The sequence below is a fragment of the Azolla caroliniana genome, unplaced genomic scaffold, assembly GCF_043228905.1.
Source record: "Azolla caroliniana isolate FFs.n. ecotype wild unplaced genomic scaffold, voAzoCaro1.0.p SCAF_2, whole genome shotgun sequence".
Taxonomy (NCBI): Eukaryota; Viridiplantae; Streptophyta; class Polypodiopsida; order Salviniales; family Salviniaceae; genus Azolla; species Azolla caroliniana.
In genome coordinates this window covers 13,894,217-13,910,856 of record NW_028230437.1, presented here as the reverse complement: position 1 = coordinate 13,910,856, position 16,640 = coordinate 13,894,217, and the positions used below count along the sequence as shown (strand labels likewise).

The 16,640-nt window shown below is 38.3% G+C and overlaps 1 protein-coding gene across 2 annotated transcripts in view; it reads left to right on the top strand.

The window, feature by feature from the left end:
* The window catches only part of LOC147867392 (HEAT/U-box domain-containing protein), a 29,098-nt gene extending 15,191 nt beyond the window's left edge, over nucleotides 1-13,907 (top strand). Inside the window, exons 11-16 of one of the 2 annotated variants that reach the window (XM_087315172.1) lie at nucleotides 1,845-2,625; nucleotides 9,273-9,933; nucleotides 10,015-11,123; nucleotides 11,323-11,784; nucleotides 12,854-13,084; nucleotides 13,347-13,907. In XM_087315172.1, the coding sequence (XP_087171298.1) occupies nucleotides 1,845-2,625; nucleotides 9,273-9,933; nucleotides 10,015-11,123; nucleotides 11,323-11,784; nucleotides 12,854-13,084; nucleotides 13,347-13,574 (3,472 nt within the window). In that variant the 3' untranslated portion in view covers nucleotides 13,575-13,907. The remainder of the gene's footprint in view (nucleotides 1-1,844; nucleotides 2,626-9,272; nucleotides 9,934-10,014; nucleotides 11,124-11,322; nucleotides 11,785-12,853; nucleotides 13,085-13,346) is intronic. The other variant, XM_087315173.1, reaches the window with a different exon arrangement.
* The last annotated feature ends 2,733 nt before the right edge of the window (nucleotides 13,908-16,640 follow it).

Genomic DNA, 16,640 nt, shown 5'->3' with positions numbered 1-16,640 from the left:
TGCCTCATTTATCATGTAAGCCGTTTTGGTCTCCTAAGAGACATTAAGATGGTTTTCTTCTTTCGTAGGATAGTGGTTCTCAGTCCATCCACAAAATTTCTTATTTTCTCTTTCTTCACAACTTTCTTTAGCCTTATCACTCCTACTAATGCTACAAGTCAATCATGGGATACACAAATGGGCTCCCAACCAGGACATAACAAAGGGTTTACAATTGATCGGGCAATAGCAATTTGTCATGCACGTAGGCCCCGGCCCCGGCCCCATGGACCGCGACCTCAACACCCTTGTCATCGATAGATAAAAGCCATTATCTCCCGCCATCGCAGGTGCTTCCCTTGCTTCGGAGACCTTTCCATTCTGGATCCACCTATGCTAGAGATCTTTCGAAGGCAAAAGTTACAATACATCTAACTTGAGAATCTCACATGTGCCAAAAACCAGATTCCCTCGTCTCTTTTTATCTTATTTATTTTTATATTTACTGAGTAATATTTATTTTATTTTGATTTGTTGTTCTCAAAGACGAGACAACACTTAAGATGTAATCTCTTGTTTGGTCTTATTGGTCATTTTGGCCTCTTAAAAAACGTTAATATATCTTTCTTTCTTTCTTTCTTCAGTAATGTAAATCTTTTTCTTATTCTCTGCAAGGTAATAGAGTTTGAATATCCAATGATTGTGTAAGCCATTTCTGTCGCTTAAGAGACATTAGTATCTCTTTTCATTTCTTTTGATAGTAGTCATCCATCCCACAACCTATATATACACGGCAAACATTTCCTTGCATTCTCTTCAGCAAGGCACATCGTTTCCTTATTTTCCCTGCAAGGGGATGAAATATGAATAAAGAATGATACTTGGGGCAGTTCTCACTTGAAATCAAGATACAGAGAGATATATTGTTGAATGAAAACACTGGCTGTAAACCTCATCAGCAGAGAACCGGCATAAGATTCTTTGGTACCATTACATCTGCCATGCTACAAGTCAATCATGGGCCACACAAATAGGCTCTCAATCATAACATCTGAAAGGGGGTACAGTAGATCTGAAATCCTTGCGATTGATAGATCAAGCCCATTATCACCCATGAAGAATATGATTTCCTCCCATCTTGGATTGGCCCATGTTGGAAATCTTTTGAAAGCAGGCAGACATTTCTGTCTATCTAAGTTCAAAATGCATATGCTTAGCCAATCTAGATGTATGCTACAGGAAACGCTAAGATTCTTGACTGCTCTTGTTTAAGGATGCTTTCCATGCTCGTTCCCCAACCCTTAGCACAATAAAGAATAATGCTATACAAAGTTATGCATCTTTGCTTGAATAATACTCTTATCAATCTTCTTAATATATAACCCCCCTTGTTAAATAGTAAAAGAATAGTGAATGATATTACACCATGACCCAAAATCCCAGGTAATAGTACAGTCTAGTGCATAACAAAATCATAGTCCTAATATCCATGTGGTATGAAAATAAAATAATAGGATAGTTATTGCACACTTTTGAGTCATTGTAAATTTAAGTTACTGAAAAATAATTGTGGAAACATCGAATGATTCATGGAGATTGTGTAAGAAAATTGTATTTTCTTTGATCTATGCTTTGATGTATTCCACTTTCACTTTGAAGTTAACGTGAGCTTTGGGCAGTAATAGGTGCTGTATCAATTTCATTCTAGTAGAGAAGCGTGTTATGAATGTCATCAACTTTTGGACATGTTATATTCATTCATAAGGACGGTAGCTCAGGAGTTTTTAATTGAATACAATTTATGATTTGTGCCTTGTTCTTGAAAAGGATAGTTTTTTATCTGCAGTTTTTCTCACTTTCTTCAGGAATGTACTTGGAGGTTTCAAAAGGAAGCGTTCACACCCAATGGTTTCAAAAGCTACAACTGAAAATGTCCTGAGGTTTCTTTTGCAAAGGATGCTTAAGTTATTTGTGATCTCAGGGAATGATTGGGTGCGGCATTCTGCATCCAGCATACTGAAGCCAGAAGTTGAGTTATTGCTTCTTGATGCTGACAATCAGACATCTATAACATTGGCATGTATTTCTGCCCGAGTGATTTGTGGAAGTATCTTCTCGCTGGAATTTATCGACAATCTTGAGATAGCATCCAAGATTGTTGCCTCATTCTTTTGTATACTTTGGGCTTACTCGTTTTTCTCAAGTAAGGAGCAAGAGGTGCAAAGTGAGGCTGAAAGTGAAACTGCAGATGCTGATCTGGAGAAGTTTATGGATGTAAATTTAAACACTGATGATGAAAATTTATCATGTCAAGATAATTCCTGTCTTCAAGCTGCTGCTTGTGGTGATGAGATTCGAACCATGATAACTGAAATCTCTTTATTATTCAAGAATTTCAGAAACTTTAAACCTCCTATACGAATGCATGTTCAAAATTTGTTGGTTCAATGTATACGGTATGAAGTCTCTGAAGGGACGTCAGACATTTCACAAATGGCATCTACTTGTGGAGAGTGGGTTTTATACATGATGGATGAACTTTGCATTGTCGGTGAAGCAAAGAACATCTTTCTGGATATGCTGTTAGAACCGGCAAGTTCATGGCTTGTATTTACCAAACTGCCAAGAAGCATCACCACAATTCAGGTAATATTTATGTGCCAATGTAAGTAAAATCATTTAATCACATGTATATACAATAGTAATTTAATTATTGTAACATGTATCAGTTGTTCCGAGGACAAGAAAGTAAAAGAGCATGGAAAATGTTTAATGAGAAAAAACCTACCACACAGTCTCGCCTCCAAAAAAATGCAAGAAGAGTTAAAAATGTCCTCCACTCTGAACATTGCTTTTTTTTATTTTCTCTTCTTGTTGATTTTTCATGCTCGTCACTATTCCTCTTTTAGGCATGCTTTATCTTCTCTATAAAGATTAATCCCAAAATTACATATATTGCCCCACCAAATTATAATTATGGCCTAGCCATTTCTGAAGCATAAAACTCTCCCAAAACTTGATTCTTAAACTGTTTTACGTTGCATTCTCCAATTTGTATATAGTCAGTAATATTCACTTCATTTGTCTGTCCTACACTTTTGATTCAGAATCATTGACACATGCAATATCAAGCATTGTATGAATGTGTGTGAGGAAAAGTGTGATCTTCCAATGGGTTGTTGGATGTTGTGGCTAGCACAATTATAGCGAAACAACGATACCCACTATCCCCCACTCTCTATCCTTACATGGACATACATCTATCCTATGCGCTGCGTAGTGTGATAGGGCAGCTGCGAACTTCATCACATCAGTTGGAGGACGAATACCTCTAGAAGAAAGAATTTGCCAATTGTGTCATCAAGGAGTGGAATCTGAAGAACACCATGTTTGTCATTGTAGTGTCTTTTATGAAATAAGAGGGAGATACCATTGCCTCTTTAAAGAAGGCTTTGGCCCGCTATGCAAGGTAATGGAATATGAGGACCAACAGGTGCCTAGGACTTTCTTGCTAGAACTCAAGAGACACGGCTAAAGTTGTTGAAGGACTATAATGTAAGAGTTAGGAATGATGTCAATCGGGCTAAGGAATACTCAGGATTCACCCTAGTATAGGCCCTTTAGATGCAATAGTGGAGCTATGGTAGAAAAGATAGAGAGAGAGCAGTAGTTGGAGGAGCTCACCTTTGAAGTGAGATCCAAAAGTTTTTAACTTATGTTTTATATGACCCATTTAGGGTTGGCCAAGTGCACATTGAACTTGGCCCAAAAATAACGAAAAAGTGGTTAGTGACTTTTGGCCTTTATAAATAGGCCTATACACATGTACACACTATAAGGGGGTCATTTAGGGCCTTTACCCCAACAACCTCCCAAACGTGACTCCCACCATTTATAAAAAGTGGTTAGTGACTTTTGGCCTTTATAAATAGGCCTATACACATGTACACACTATAAGGGGGTCATTTAGGGCCTTTACCCCAACAACCTCCCACACGTGATTCCCACCATTTGTATACATATCTGATGTTGTGCTTTGGGTAAGCACTTGGTCAGTACATCCGTAGGGTTCTGTGATGTGTGGACCTTTATCAATGTGGTAAGGCCATCCTCGAGGACTTCTCGAATGAAATGATATCGCACATCAATATGTTTTGTGCGTGTATGAAACATAGCATTCTTTGCCAAACAGATGGCACTCTGGCTATCACAACCAAGAATGAGTGCCTTTTCAGGCAAACCAAACTCACAGCATAGATGTGCTAACCATATTGCTTCCTTGGAAGCCTCAGTGGCTGAGATATATTCTGCCTCGGTAGTGGAGAAAGCAACAACCTTTTGCAGCCTACTACACCATCATACAGCACCACCTGTATGAATACATAGCCACTTGTGGATTCTGTGTATCCACATCACCTGCCATGTCAGAGTCACAGAAACCCTTCAGCTCTAATGGGTCTTTTCCATAACAGAGGCATTTATTTTTAGTCCCTTTTAAGAACCTCATAATGGACTTTACTGCATTCCAATGTGCCTTGCCCAGATTAGCCATGAATCGGCTTATAACTCCCACTGCATAGGCAATATCAGGTTTAGTAGCAACCTTACCATACATAAGTGAACCACAAGCTGAAGCATAAGGTACACCATGCATGTCATTGATTGCTTCTTGTGTCCTAGGACAATCTTCCTTAGAGACTTTATCATATGGCTGTAATGACACTCCAAGAGGCTTTGCGTCAGCCATACAAAATCTGTCCAGCACCTTGTCAATGTATTTTTCTTGAGATAAATACAATGTGCTGCTCCTGTTGTCTCCTAATTCTTACTCCAAGTACATGTTCAGCTTCCCAAGGTCTTTCATTGAAAATGCAGATTTCAGCTGCATTTTAAGGACATCAACAATGCTCCTTTCCTTGGCAGCAATGAACATATCATCTACATATAGTACAAGAATGATTGGGCTGCCACTTTCATCTCTTTTAGTATTCAAACAGTGATCAGCATGGCTTCTTTTGTACCCATGTTTGAGCATAAAAGCGTCAAACTTTTTGTACCATTGTCTAGAAGCTTGTTTCAGCCCATACAAGCTTCAATTGAGCTTACATACCAAATGTTCCTTTCCAGGAATAACAAAGCCCTCAGGCTGTTTCATGTAAAGCTCTTCGTCAATGTCACCATGCAAAAAGTTGTATGTACATCCATTTGGTCTAATTCCAAATCAAGTGCAGCCACTATAGCAAATAGCACTCGCAAAGTGGTCATTTTTACCACAGGAGGAAACACTTCCTGAAAATCTATGCCCTTAGTTTGAGCATATCCTTTTGCAACCAGCCTTGCTTTATACTTGGGTTTGTCATCAACGGTCTTGATTTTATATACCCATTTGTTAGGAGTAGCTTTCCTCCTTTGGGCAGTTCAATCAAGTCCCAAGTATTATTTGAATGCAAAGCCTTAATCTCTTCCTGCATAGCAAGCTCCCACTTATTGCTGTGCTCACATGCCTTTGCTGCTTTATATGTAAGAGGTTCTCCCTCATCGGTCAACATTATGTTGTGCAACGAGGGGTCAAATCTACTCATATTTCGTCTTATACGAGTAGAATGTCTCACCCAATGATCCATATTGTCAGGTAATGGATCAACATCAGGTGGCATGTCTAAATCATCATTGTTAGGCTGCTGTCCAATATTTTTAGCGCCATTTTCAGCATTATTATTTGGCTGCATATTCCTCTCAGGATCCTCATCTTGGTGTCCAACATCTTCTGGCTCCAAAACCACTGGATGATCAATATTTTCAGTCCTTTGTGGTGAATCCTGATGGTCAAAACTGGGTCTAACAGGTGGCTGGTCATGGTGAAATCTAACCCTTTTATGGTCATCTTTTGAGGCACAATTGTTTTGAAGTAGCCTTGCCTCATTGAAAACAACATCTCGGTTTTTTGTCTGTTTGGGTGGTCACAAATGCATAAAAATGCTTAAATGCAGCTAAGGCTTCATCCTTAGATTTAAGCAATTGAACCCAAATTTTTCTAGAGAAATCATCAACAAATGAGATAAAATACATTGCACCCCCCATAGATTTGGTGGGGATGCTACACACATAAGAATGAACAAGATCAAGTACACAAGACTTACAAGACACACCAAAGTAAAAGGAACGCTTCACTTGCTTTCCATATTGGCATTCATTACAAAAATTAAGCTTCTTTAGATTACAAAGCCTAGTGAGACCCTTTTGGCTCATATGGCCAAGTCTCTTATACCACAACTCCATATGGGAGTGAACTTCAGCCAAAGCAATAAATTTGCCCGATATAGCATTTCCATGTAAGCAATAAAGAGTTCCCTTCTTTGTGCCTTTCACAATCAGCCTTGAACCTTTTGTCATTTTCCATGATCCTCTCTCAAAGAGAATGCTATAACCATGCATATCCATTTGCCCCACAGAAAACAAACTCTTCTTGATCCCTGGTACATAGTGCACATTATGCAAAACCAGCTCATTAGTGCCATTTGTAGAAAAACGCACAGTGCCAATACCCTCAATGGAACATGCATGACTGTTTCCAAGGTATACATGGCCACGGCTGCCTGTAGTAAAAGTAGAAAAACACTCTTTGATAGGACTCACATGAAATGAAGCACCAGAGTCAACTATCCATGTTTGGGCCAATGCATCATTGACAGTCAGCAAAGCATCAATAAGATCATTCTTAGTGATACACATGTCCTCTGAATAAATATTTAGAGAGGCATCATATGCGTAAGTATCATTAGCTGAAAAAGTAGCACATACAATGTCCTCAACATCTGACAACTTCTCTATGACTACATTAGTGGTCAAATTGGCCTTCTCTTCGTCCTTTTGGCTGTCATGTGCATTAGTCTTGTCCTTTCTCTTATCTCTAGAATTCTTTTTTCTTTCAAGTTCTGCTTTGTAATAGCGGCAATTAGGTTTCTTGTGGCCTTTCCTGCCACACTGATAGCATGTTACGTCATTGCTTTTAACTTTGCTGCTATTTCCCTTCTCTTGGGTTTTGCTTTTGTTCCTATGTGCATAGTTACTTCTCTTTATTTTCCTACCTCTAACCATGTCGGCTGAGCTGCCACCTTCTCCACTTGCTTTTCTACCGATCTCTTCATTGAGTATGGAGCCCCTAACACCATCAAAGGTTAAGTTGGGGCTATTAGACAATGAGACTACCAATGTCTCCCATGAGTCAGGTAGTGTCATTAGCAGGAAAATGGCTTTGAACATTAATATCAAAGGAGCCATTCCTAAAGTCCTACAGCTGTGATAAGGTACCTGTAAACAAGGACAAGTGTTCAGCTGCACTCTTGGACTCATCCAATTGCATGCCAACAAGCTTTCACATTAGGTGTACTGTTTTCATATGTAGCCTTCAACTTTGCCCATATTTTAAAAGCAGATACCAACCCTTTGAGATCTACCAAGATCTCATTAAAAACAACCATCTTAATATATATGACAGCCTTTTTGTTTAAAATCTGCCATGCATCTTTTGACATGTTCTCTGGTTTTCTGCCTCCAACGCCCTCTCACAATCCTTCAAAAAAAGAATTCCATTTATTCTTTCCTTCCACAAGTCGAAACCTGTTCCCTCAAATTGTCGAATCGCAAAAAGATTCTTCACTTTTGAGGAGGATGACGCCATAGCTCACAGTAAAGAGGTCTGAACACCTGTTCTTTGCTGTACAGCAACTGTGCAGAAGTTCAGAAACCCTAAACCTCGCTCTGATACCAGTTGTAAGGGTTAGGAATGATGTCAATCGGGCTAAGGAATACTCAAGATTCACTCTAGTATAGGCCCTTTAGATGCAATAGTGGAGCTATGGTAGAAAAGATAGAGAGAGAGCAGTAGTTGGAGGAGCTCACCTTTGAAGTGAGATCCAAAAGTTTTTAACTTATGTTTTATATGACCCATTTAGGGTTGGCCAAGTTCACACTGAACTTGGCCCAAAAATAACGAAAAAGTGGTTAGTGACTTTTGGCCTTTATAAATAGGCCTATACACATGTACACACTCGGATCTATTTTTTTCCACTTTGGTCATATTTAGATGGGGAGACTCCAAGCTATATTGGAATGGGGGTAGTGCATTTATAATCATGCCATGTGCCTCAAACCATTGCTGCATTTCAGCATGCCAATAATGAATGTCTCTATTTTCAGCCATTTGTCTTGATGACAGAAGTGCTAACCTTGGGTAGCTTCGTTTAGGGAACAAAGAAGAAAGAAAGAAAGATTTATTAACGTCTTTTAAGAGGCCAAAGTGGCCTATAAGACCAAATAAGAGGTTACAGCTTGAGTGTTTTCTCGTCTTTGAGAACAAATCAAAATAAAATAAATAGAAGAGAAAACTATATTAATCAACTAAAGATCATCAACTTAACACAATGGGCCAAGGGGTTTTTCTATACAAGTGACTGCCACATTTAATGTGGTTGGTGGAATCTAATCAAGATAACCTCTTGAGTATGGTTCCTTCATAAGAACCCTAGCCGCTAAAAGTCCTTATCTTATTATGAGAGGTTTGGGACTGGTTATTATTTTGGCACATGGCCAATGACCAAAAGTTATAAAAAAATGTAAATGCCTATTAACCCTTCAAATTGGGACCAAAGATATAGTAAAAGTATGTCACATGGAAAGGTCAAGATATACTAAAACAGGAGAGTCCTTGGGGCCTTTATCCCCAACATCATCTTCTGCCATTGCAGGTGTTTCCCTTGCTTCAGAGATCTCTCCATTCTGGATCAACTCATGCTGCAAATTGGTGAAAAAGGAAAATTATAATATGCGTGACTTGATAATCTATGTCTAGACAACAGAATTCTTTATTTTTATTTAGTTACACTTGTTTTGGTTGGTTGTTCTCAAAGACGAGAAAACATGTTAAGATGTAATCTTTTGTTTGGCCTCTTAAAAGATGTTAATATTGCTTTCTTTCATTGTTGGTATCTAGATTCCTTCATACCCTGTTTTTAGCGATATCTGTTTTGGTTTGTCATCTTCAATGTTGAGAAACAATTTCACAATGTAATCTTGGTCGATCTTTTAGGACATTCTGGACTTTCAGAAGATGTTAATATAGCTATTCACATTGTCTCCTTCATTGTGTTTAATGCATTAATCTTGTTGCAAAATCCATTCTTCATCAATATAAATTTCTTTTAGAATTATATATATAGTTCTGGGGATCACATGTGGTTCTTCTGTAATTGAAATATCATCTTCAAAATATTGGTCAAATTTGTGATGTGCAGGAACCTAAACACATCAGAATCGTAGCCTTTGTTGATAAATTGGGTTCGCTTATCGGCTGGGAACAACTAGTTGTCTGTCCTATTCCTCCATCCATTCAAGCTGAACAATTCACGTCTGAGTCAGTACAATATAAAATCTGGTTGCTGAATGAGCTTTTGTGTAGCTGGTGTTGGCCTGGTGGGGGGGCTCTTAATACTGTGATACCTTTTCTGGTTTCTTGCGCAGATTCCACATTCAAAGAAAATATATTGAATGGTGTTATAGATTCATTATTCATGTCAGCAATGACAGGAAAGTATACATTGGAATTCAACAACAAGTTTTGGATGGGATTGAATGGAGATATGAATGACATTCAAGATCCCTTTTTACGAGCTTTGCTAGCTATTCTACGAGATATACTGATGAGTGGGAAAGTTGAATATGCACAAAAGTTTTTCAAAATGCTTGTAATTGACAAAGGCTTCTTGGAAGATTCCCTGATATATAACCAGAAAAATGTTCTTCCTTTCATATTGTCAATTGTTGCTCCTGTTTTGCGTAAGCAGCAGAAGTCATCAGCAGTGGTGAATTATACCCCCTTCAAAGAGTTTACCTGCAAACTGATGCATGCAGCAATTTCTTCCCCACCTCTTGGTGGATGCACTGAATCTATTAGAGGTTGATACTTCTTCCTATAATCAATTTCCTTTTTAGTAGCTCTATTGATGTAATCCTGATGAAGAACCAAATCTTTTGCAGATCTGCAGCATTCCTTATGGACAATAGTTGCGTGCTTTCCACTTCATTCTGCTGGAGGTTCTGTATCTCTCATGACAGCCTCTGCCACTGTAATCTCGTCAGAAGAGAGGAAGTTATTAATGAACTTACTGCACAAAGAAGCTTCGGATGGGTCTGTGGCAGGTTTTGTTGCTCATGTAGCTAAACAACAACATCAAGAATATGAAGGGAGGAAAGATGTTAGGCATGTACATCAAGAAATCCTGGCTAAGTTGTTGGCTGCAACTGTGGCATATTGCTGGAAAGAATTTAAGCCTCATGATTGGGCTGTTGTGATTAGTCACATTCGTACATGGCTAGAGGCTGCACTTTATGAAGCAGAAAACTTTATGCAACTTGTGACTGATTCTCTTCAGAAAGAAATAAATGAACCAGAGAAGGAGTCATTTATCTCTAATATTCATAGAAAGTTGAAAACAGAAGTTACACGACCTGGTAGCAGAAGTGATCTAAGTTGGACTGCCATTTTCATATTCTCTCTAGTACGTGCACTTGAACTGCCAACTTCAGCTGATTCATGTATATCTGTGAGGCATCTAGAATCAAATGATTGGGCAAAAGCCAAGGATAGAGCTCTCAAATATATTCTACGTATTTTATTTTCAAGTGGGATGACTGAATCTATCGTAAAGGATTCTTCTGGTGGAGAACAATTGAGTGAGGTTATTGCAATGTCAAGGGCTTCCCATTTTCAGTTTTGGGAGAATCTTTCTGAGATAGTTCTGAGCATGTCTGATGTAGAGAAGAGGGAAGCTGCAGTTAACTTGAACGTTTGGACTGTGGGGAAAGATTCTGTGAGAGCTCTTTATGCTTTATTATTTTCGTGGTGTCCATTAGGGGCACTGCAACATGCTGTGTATAGCTTGTTAACAAGTTCCGATTTCCAAAAATCTGCGATCACTTCTGAGGATTTCTCACCGTCACAACAGCAACTAGATGATGAAGCATTAAACGTTGAGATGAAGGAGAGGAAATCTGAACAAATCGCGAAGTTAAGGCATGAGCTTGCTGTAGTTTTGGAGACGCCCGCTACAACCATTGTTAACAGCTCACTTACATCACCACTTCGGGTAATGTTTGTACATTCATTGATGTATCCATGCTGTAAGCAAAACACACACATGCACACACACTCTTCTACGTTTGGGTGTAATACACAGAAATTGAAATTGAAATTAAAAGTTAGTTAAAATTTATGAATTTATGTCATGTGTGTAATGTCTTTACATCATGTCTCATTGAAAGATATACTATTACATTATGCTTCAGGTGAAATATTATCTGGCTTGGGCAATATTTCTCAAGTATCTCCGATTCATATCAGTGTCATCATCTGGCGGAGAAAGACTAGTGCAATACTTGCAAGATACATCTATCACTTTCACTCTTCTTGATCTTGTGTTTCAGCACATTCAACTAAAGTCAGAAATAGGCTCATTGCGGAGAAGAGAATCTACCATTTGGCAAGGTGAAATAGATAGGCTAGGGGAGGCTGCAAGAAGAGCTTGTGCTGTAGGCTCTGTCTCGTTTGCTGTCGAGGGCCTGTGGCCTTTAAATGAAGGAACTATGTCCGTCCTTGCTTCTGGATTGTATGGTTTAGTACTACAAGTCTTACCAGCATGTGTGAGAGTATGGTTTACAGGATTGCGAGATCGGTCTCGTGCTAATTTGATAGAACTGTTTACGACAAAATATTGTAGTCCACAATTATTGGATGAGGAGTTCTCTCAGGTAAATATTCATATATTAAGGGTTTTAACATTCTGTAACGAAAATGTTTGTCATGAGTGGAAAAACATGAAATGTGTATGAATGCATTGCATGCTTTAAGAAACATGTCGGATGTCCCCCCTAGTGAATGGGATATCAAGTAATACATTGGAGTTGTTCCTGCGTGGGCCCGTTGAAGGTTTAAATCGTTTCATATTTTCATATGACTCCCCTCGTCATGGTTTTTTCCATTGAAATTTGTGCTTCACATGATTCTGATTTATCTGCACTTTAAAGTGGAGAAAGTCCCTTCCTTTCCTCACAAGCGCCCCAGTTTGAGAGTTCCACCTGTAAACTAATTTTGTAGGTTGTGTTCCTCTCAGAATAAGATTTGCCTTCAATGATGCCAACGGGTAATAAATTACTAGTAAATGGTATGTAATCTCTTCAAATACCGACCATAACATGGCCAATCCTTACTACATGCAACTTTGCTCTGGAATATAGAAATGAAGCTCAATGTTGCAAAGAGATGATGAATTCATGAAATGGTTCAACCCCTGCATCTGCCACGACAGCTTTATTGGAGTTTGGCTCAGCAATGACACCTCACCCCAATTCCTAACTCTCTTCAGTGATCTTCTTTTCCTGCTCATATTTCTGAGTTCCTTTTTTTCTGTTGCAGTCCCTTAGTGTAGTGAGACCATGTCAGATTTTTAGACAACATCTTTCACACTCATTCTCATGTGCTAGTGGCGTGGACTCTCCAGTAGATCAACTACCAGTTAGATATGCGTTATATGAATACTATATCACTACCAAGTAGACCTCTTAATGTCTGTATATGCTGGGCTATTCCATTTTGCTTCGCAAAAAGAAAAGCAATCCAATTATGCCAAAGAAGCATTAAGATTAGTTTCATAAGATTCATGATGTAATGTAGTCTTTTGAAGAAGTTAATATGACATTTCATTTCTCCTTCTACATATAGATAACTGGTTTAGTAAAGATCACTTCAAGCATTCTAACATCTGGAATAACTGATTTAGTAAAGATCACTTCAAGCATTCTAACATGTGGAATATTACAGGTTTATAAATCTACTTTGGGAGATGAAACCTTGACAATTAAGGCAAACCAAAATATTGGTGAAGTGACTGTTGTGTATAAGAAGGAAGAAGCAGGTATGGATATGCTAATACGGTTGCCAAAGTGCTATCCCCTTCGAGCTGTAGATATAGATTGTACAAGGCGGCTTGGGATCAGTGAGACGAGACTCCGGAAGTGGATGCTTTCAATGGCTGCATTTTTGAGGAATCAGGTAGTTTTAAGTGTTTGATTCTCCAGAATTTACCTAGACAGTATAAATGTTTACCTCTATGAATATTGGATAGACTTGAATGATGCACCGAATATAGAGATTCATTCCACCAGCTAATGTATGACTAAAAGCTTGATGTCTTGTGTCAATGAGATGCTTCTACTGGATCATCAAGAGTAGGAGAGAAGAATCTAGGCTTTTCTTGCGGACTGGTTGTGTCTTTACCAATAATTTATACTTCTTGTCTTGTTTTTGTTTCTAGAATGGTGCAGTTGCAGAGGCAATACAGATATGGAAGCAAAATGTTGATCGAGAGTTTGAGGGTGTAGAAGAATGTCCAATATGTTACAGCATCATTCACACAGCAAATCATAGTCTACCACGGTTAGCGTGTAAAACATGCAAACACAAATTTCATGCAGCATGCTTGTACAAGTGGTTCTCCACTTCACACAAGTCTACATGCCCTCTCTGCCAAACTCCGTTCTAAGAGAAACTTGCAGCTATCTCACATCTGGACAATCAGTATTCCTCTCGTGATACCTTTCACAGACTATGGTGAAGTCAGTTTCTTCCTCTTCAGAATTTCCACAAAGCATGCCAATGTAAAGTCTACTTCAGAAGTGTTTTGAGACCAAACAGTTGTAAATTGAGAACATCAACTTTAGCATAGTTTCAAAGGTTCAAATTGTATGGCCCAGGCAACTGTATGTTTTCCCTATGTAAATACAACAGATGTAGCAGTGTTAAAGCAACAGTTTGCATGTGAAGTATAGTAATATTTTAGTATATCTATATTTTAGCTAATGCAAGCAAAATCAGGTGGTGATGTTTGTTATAGCTTTCTAGACTGCATAGAACTTGAAGATTAATGTCCTTGATTTTCCATAAAAATGTGGTCCAATTGGTTTCCCTTTTTGCTTCATTTCTAGCAATCGGGTTGGGTCTGAGAGTGTCAAAACTGAACCGTTTAAAATTTTTGAAACTTGAACCGAACTATGAAACTGTTTGAATCGAAATTGTAAAATTGTGGTTTTGTGGTTTGGTTTCGGTTTTCAACTTAGATTAAAATTCAAATTTAAAATTTAAAATTGTAATTTTTTTTTCATTATTTAAAATTTAAAATTTTCAAAAATTTAAAGATTTTCCTAAATTTGATCAAATTTAGGCTTAAAAAGGAAAAGATTGTTTAAAAACATTATAAAAAAATAAAAAATAAAAACCATTAAACCATTTAAATTGTTTTAACCACGGTGTTTAATAGTTGAAATCGAACCAAACCAAACTGTTCACCCCCCAAACTGAAACCGAACCGAAACCGGGCTATGAGGTTACAAATAAATGGGAGCAAGTCTCATTTGGTATCTTGTATTGAAATCAAGTTGCAAAGTTTGGTATGGCAAAGATTAGTGATTAATAGCGTCCAACATTTGGGATATCCTTTGAAGTTGATGTAGTAATCTCAATTAATGGAGTAGATTGGGAGATTTGAAGGACAATTCTATGTATTAGATGTCTCAATCAAAGTTTTGTTACACACTTTGGAACGTAGACTTCTATTTTTTTTACTATTACTTTTGTTACGAGCATGATCATATAATATCCCGTAGTGAGAATTTACCGTAGTATTCTATACATGTGGATAAGTGTGAGGGTTAAACGAGAGTGTAAAGAAGGGGAGGATTACTTTTAAATCCTCGGGATTGAGACAACCCATTAGGCCAAGTGTGAACTTGCCTGGGGGCCTTGGGTATCGCTATAAATAAGAGGCCTAGCTACCCTCATTTGACTATCTTGTTGACTACGTCGAGACTCTGTCTTGTGGTGGGTCAACTCTTGTAGCGAGCGCGCCAGCACCAGGTACGACTTGACGCTACGATGGTGGTATGGGACGTCGATCGAGGCTCAAGTTCGTCTCGATCCCTTCGCTCGGGGGTGGTCGGGTGGATCGGCACCCTTCTTTCTCTCTCTCCTTTCTTTCTATCTACCTAGATCTATCCTTATCTAATGCTTACTTCAGTACATGTCTCTAATATTTGGTATCCGAGCCTTTGTACTAATGTTGCTTTTGTTGGTCTTATCTTCTCGATGAATGGCGATCGATCGTTGTGCGGTTGGCCTTCATGCAAAAGGATAAACAAGGAACTTCGGTAATCTTTCTTGATATTTTTGGTCAATTTTTTCTTCCCCCATCTAATCATGTGTATGGTTAATATGTAGATTATTTTCATTAATCAAATGATGTTGTAGTGGTATTTAATTGGTTATCTAAAACGCTTACATATGTGCACGAGGTCAATACCTCATTTGACATATAAATAATATGTGATGAGTGTCGTATGCGTACGAGGTTAATACCTCAATTACGTATTACGTTCACGAACATATGTTACGTTTGCGTATGAGGTCAACACCTCAATTTTGTTGTAAATGATATGCATTTGGTCTCGTATGCATAAGAGGTCAATACCTCAATTGTGTATTACGTTAAACCCTTATTATTGGATGTCTCGTGTGCGTAGAGGTATATGCCTCGATTACGTATCTCGATTACGTCATTTTTGGTTGAACCTTATTATTGGATGTCTCGTGTGCGTAGAGGTATATGCCTCGATTACGCATCTCGATTATGTCATTTTTGGCTATTAAATATAACGATTTCTTTAATATAGGCATATGTGGTCACGTGTATACGTAGTTGATTGTGTATATGTGATAATATACATATGTGTATATAAGTTATTACGTGATTTTAAATCGAATGTTTTCCTTTTCAGGGAAAGGTTCTTGGTGGCCGTCCTCACATTTTTGTGAGAATCGTGTTGTCACCATCCCTTTTTTCAACAATTTTTTATTGTTGAAATCCCCATTGGTGACTTCGATATTTCGTTACGTAAAGAAACACCAATAGCCATAATGATGTTGAGTACGTAGGGTTTGACCCACTTCATGTGAGGTCGCTCTTATGACACACGTATCTAACATCCCTCCCTCATTACATGGATATGATGCCACCATGAGATCATTCTTACGAGAGGCATTCGTAATGACATGACCATGTGATGGGCCACGTGGGCCTACTACGAAAAGAGGGCTCATTTGGCTTGACCATAAGGTTGCACTTTGGCGTATGCCATCGTAATTACGAGACTTGAGGTTAGGTAACGTACCAACATAGTTGTAATAAATGAGGGCAAAATAAGGACTCTTGACATATATGTTTCTTTTAAAAAAACATATATGGGCAAATGCCTCGCATATATCTTATACGCATGAAACATTAAACATTCAAGAAGAGCAACCTACTTGGTTGGCTCAAGTGTTTAATGTATATGTTCTCGAGGTCTCAAGTTCAAATATGACCAAGACCATACAACATCGTTGATACATATGATTATAACACATGTTTAGACTTGAGGTCAGCCGAAACCACATATGTGGGCACAGAAACATATTTTATTGTTAACATTTTTTTCGTGTATAAACTATTCATGATGCGAACATACATGGTTGAGCCTCGGGGAGCCACCATGAAAAAATCGATATAGAGATAAGG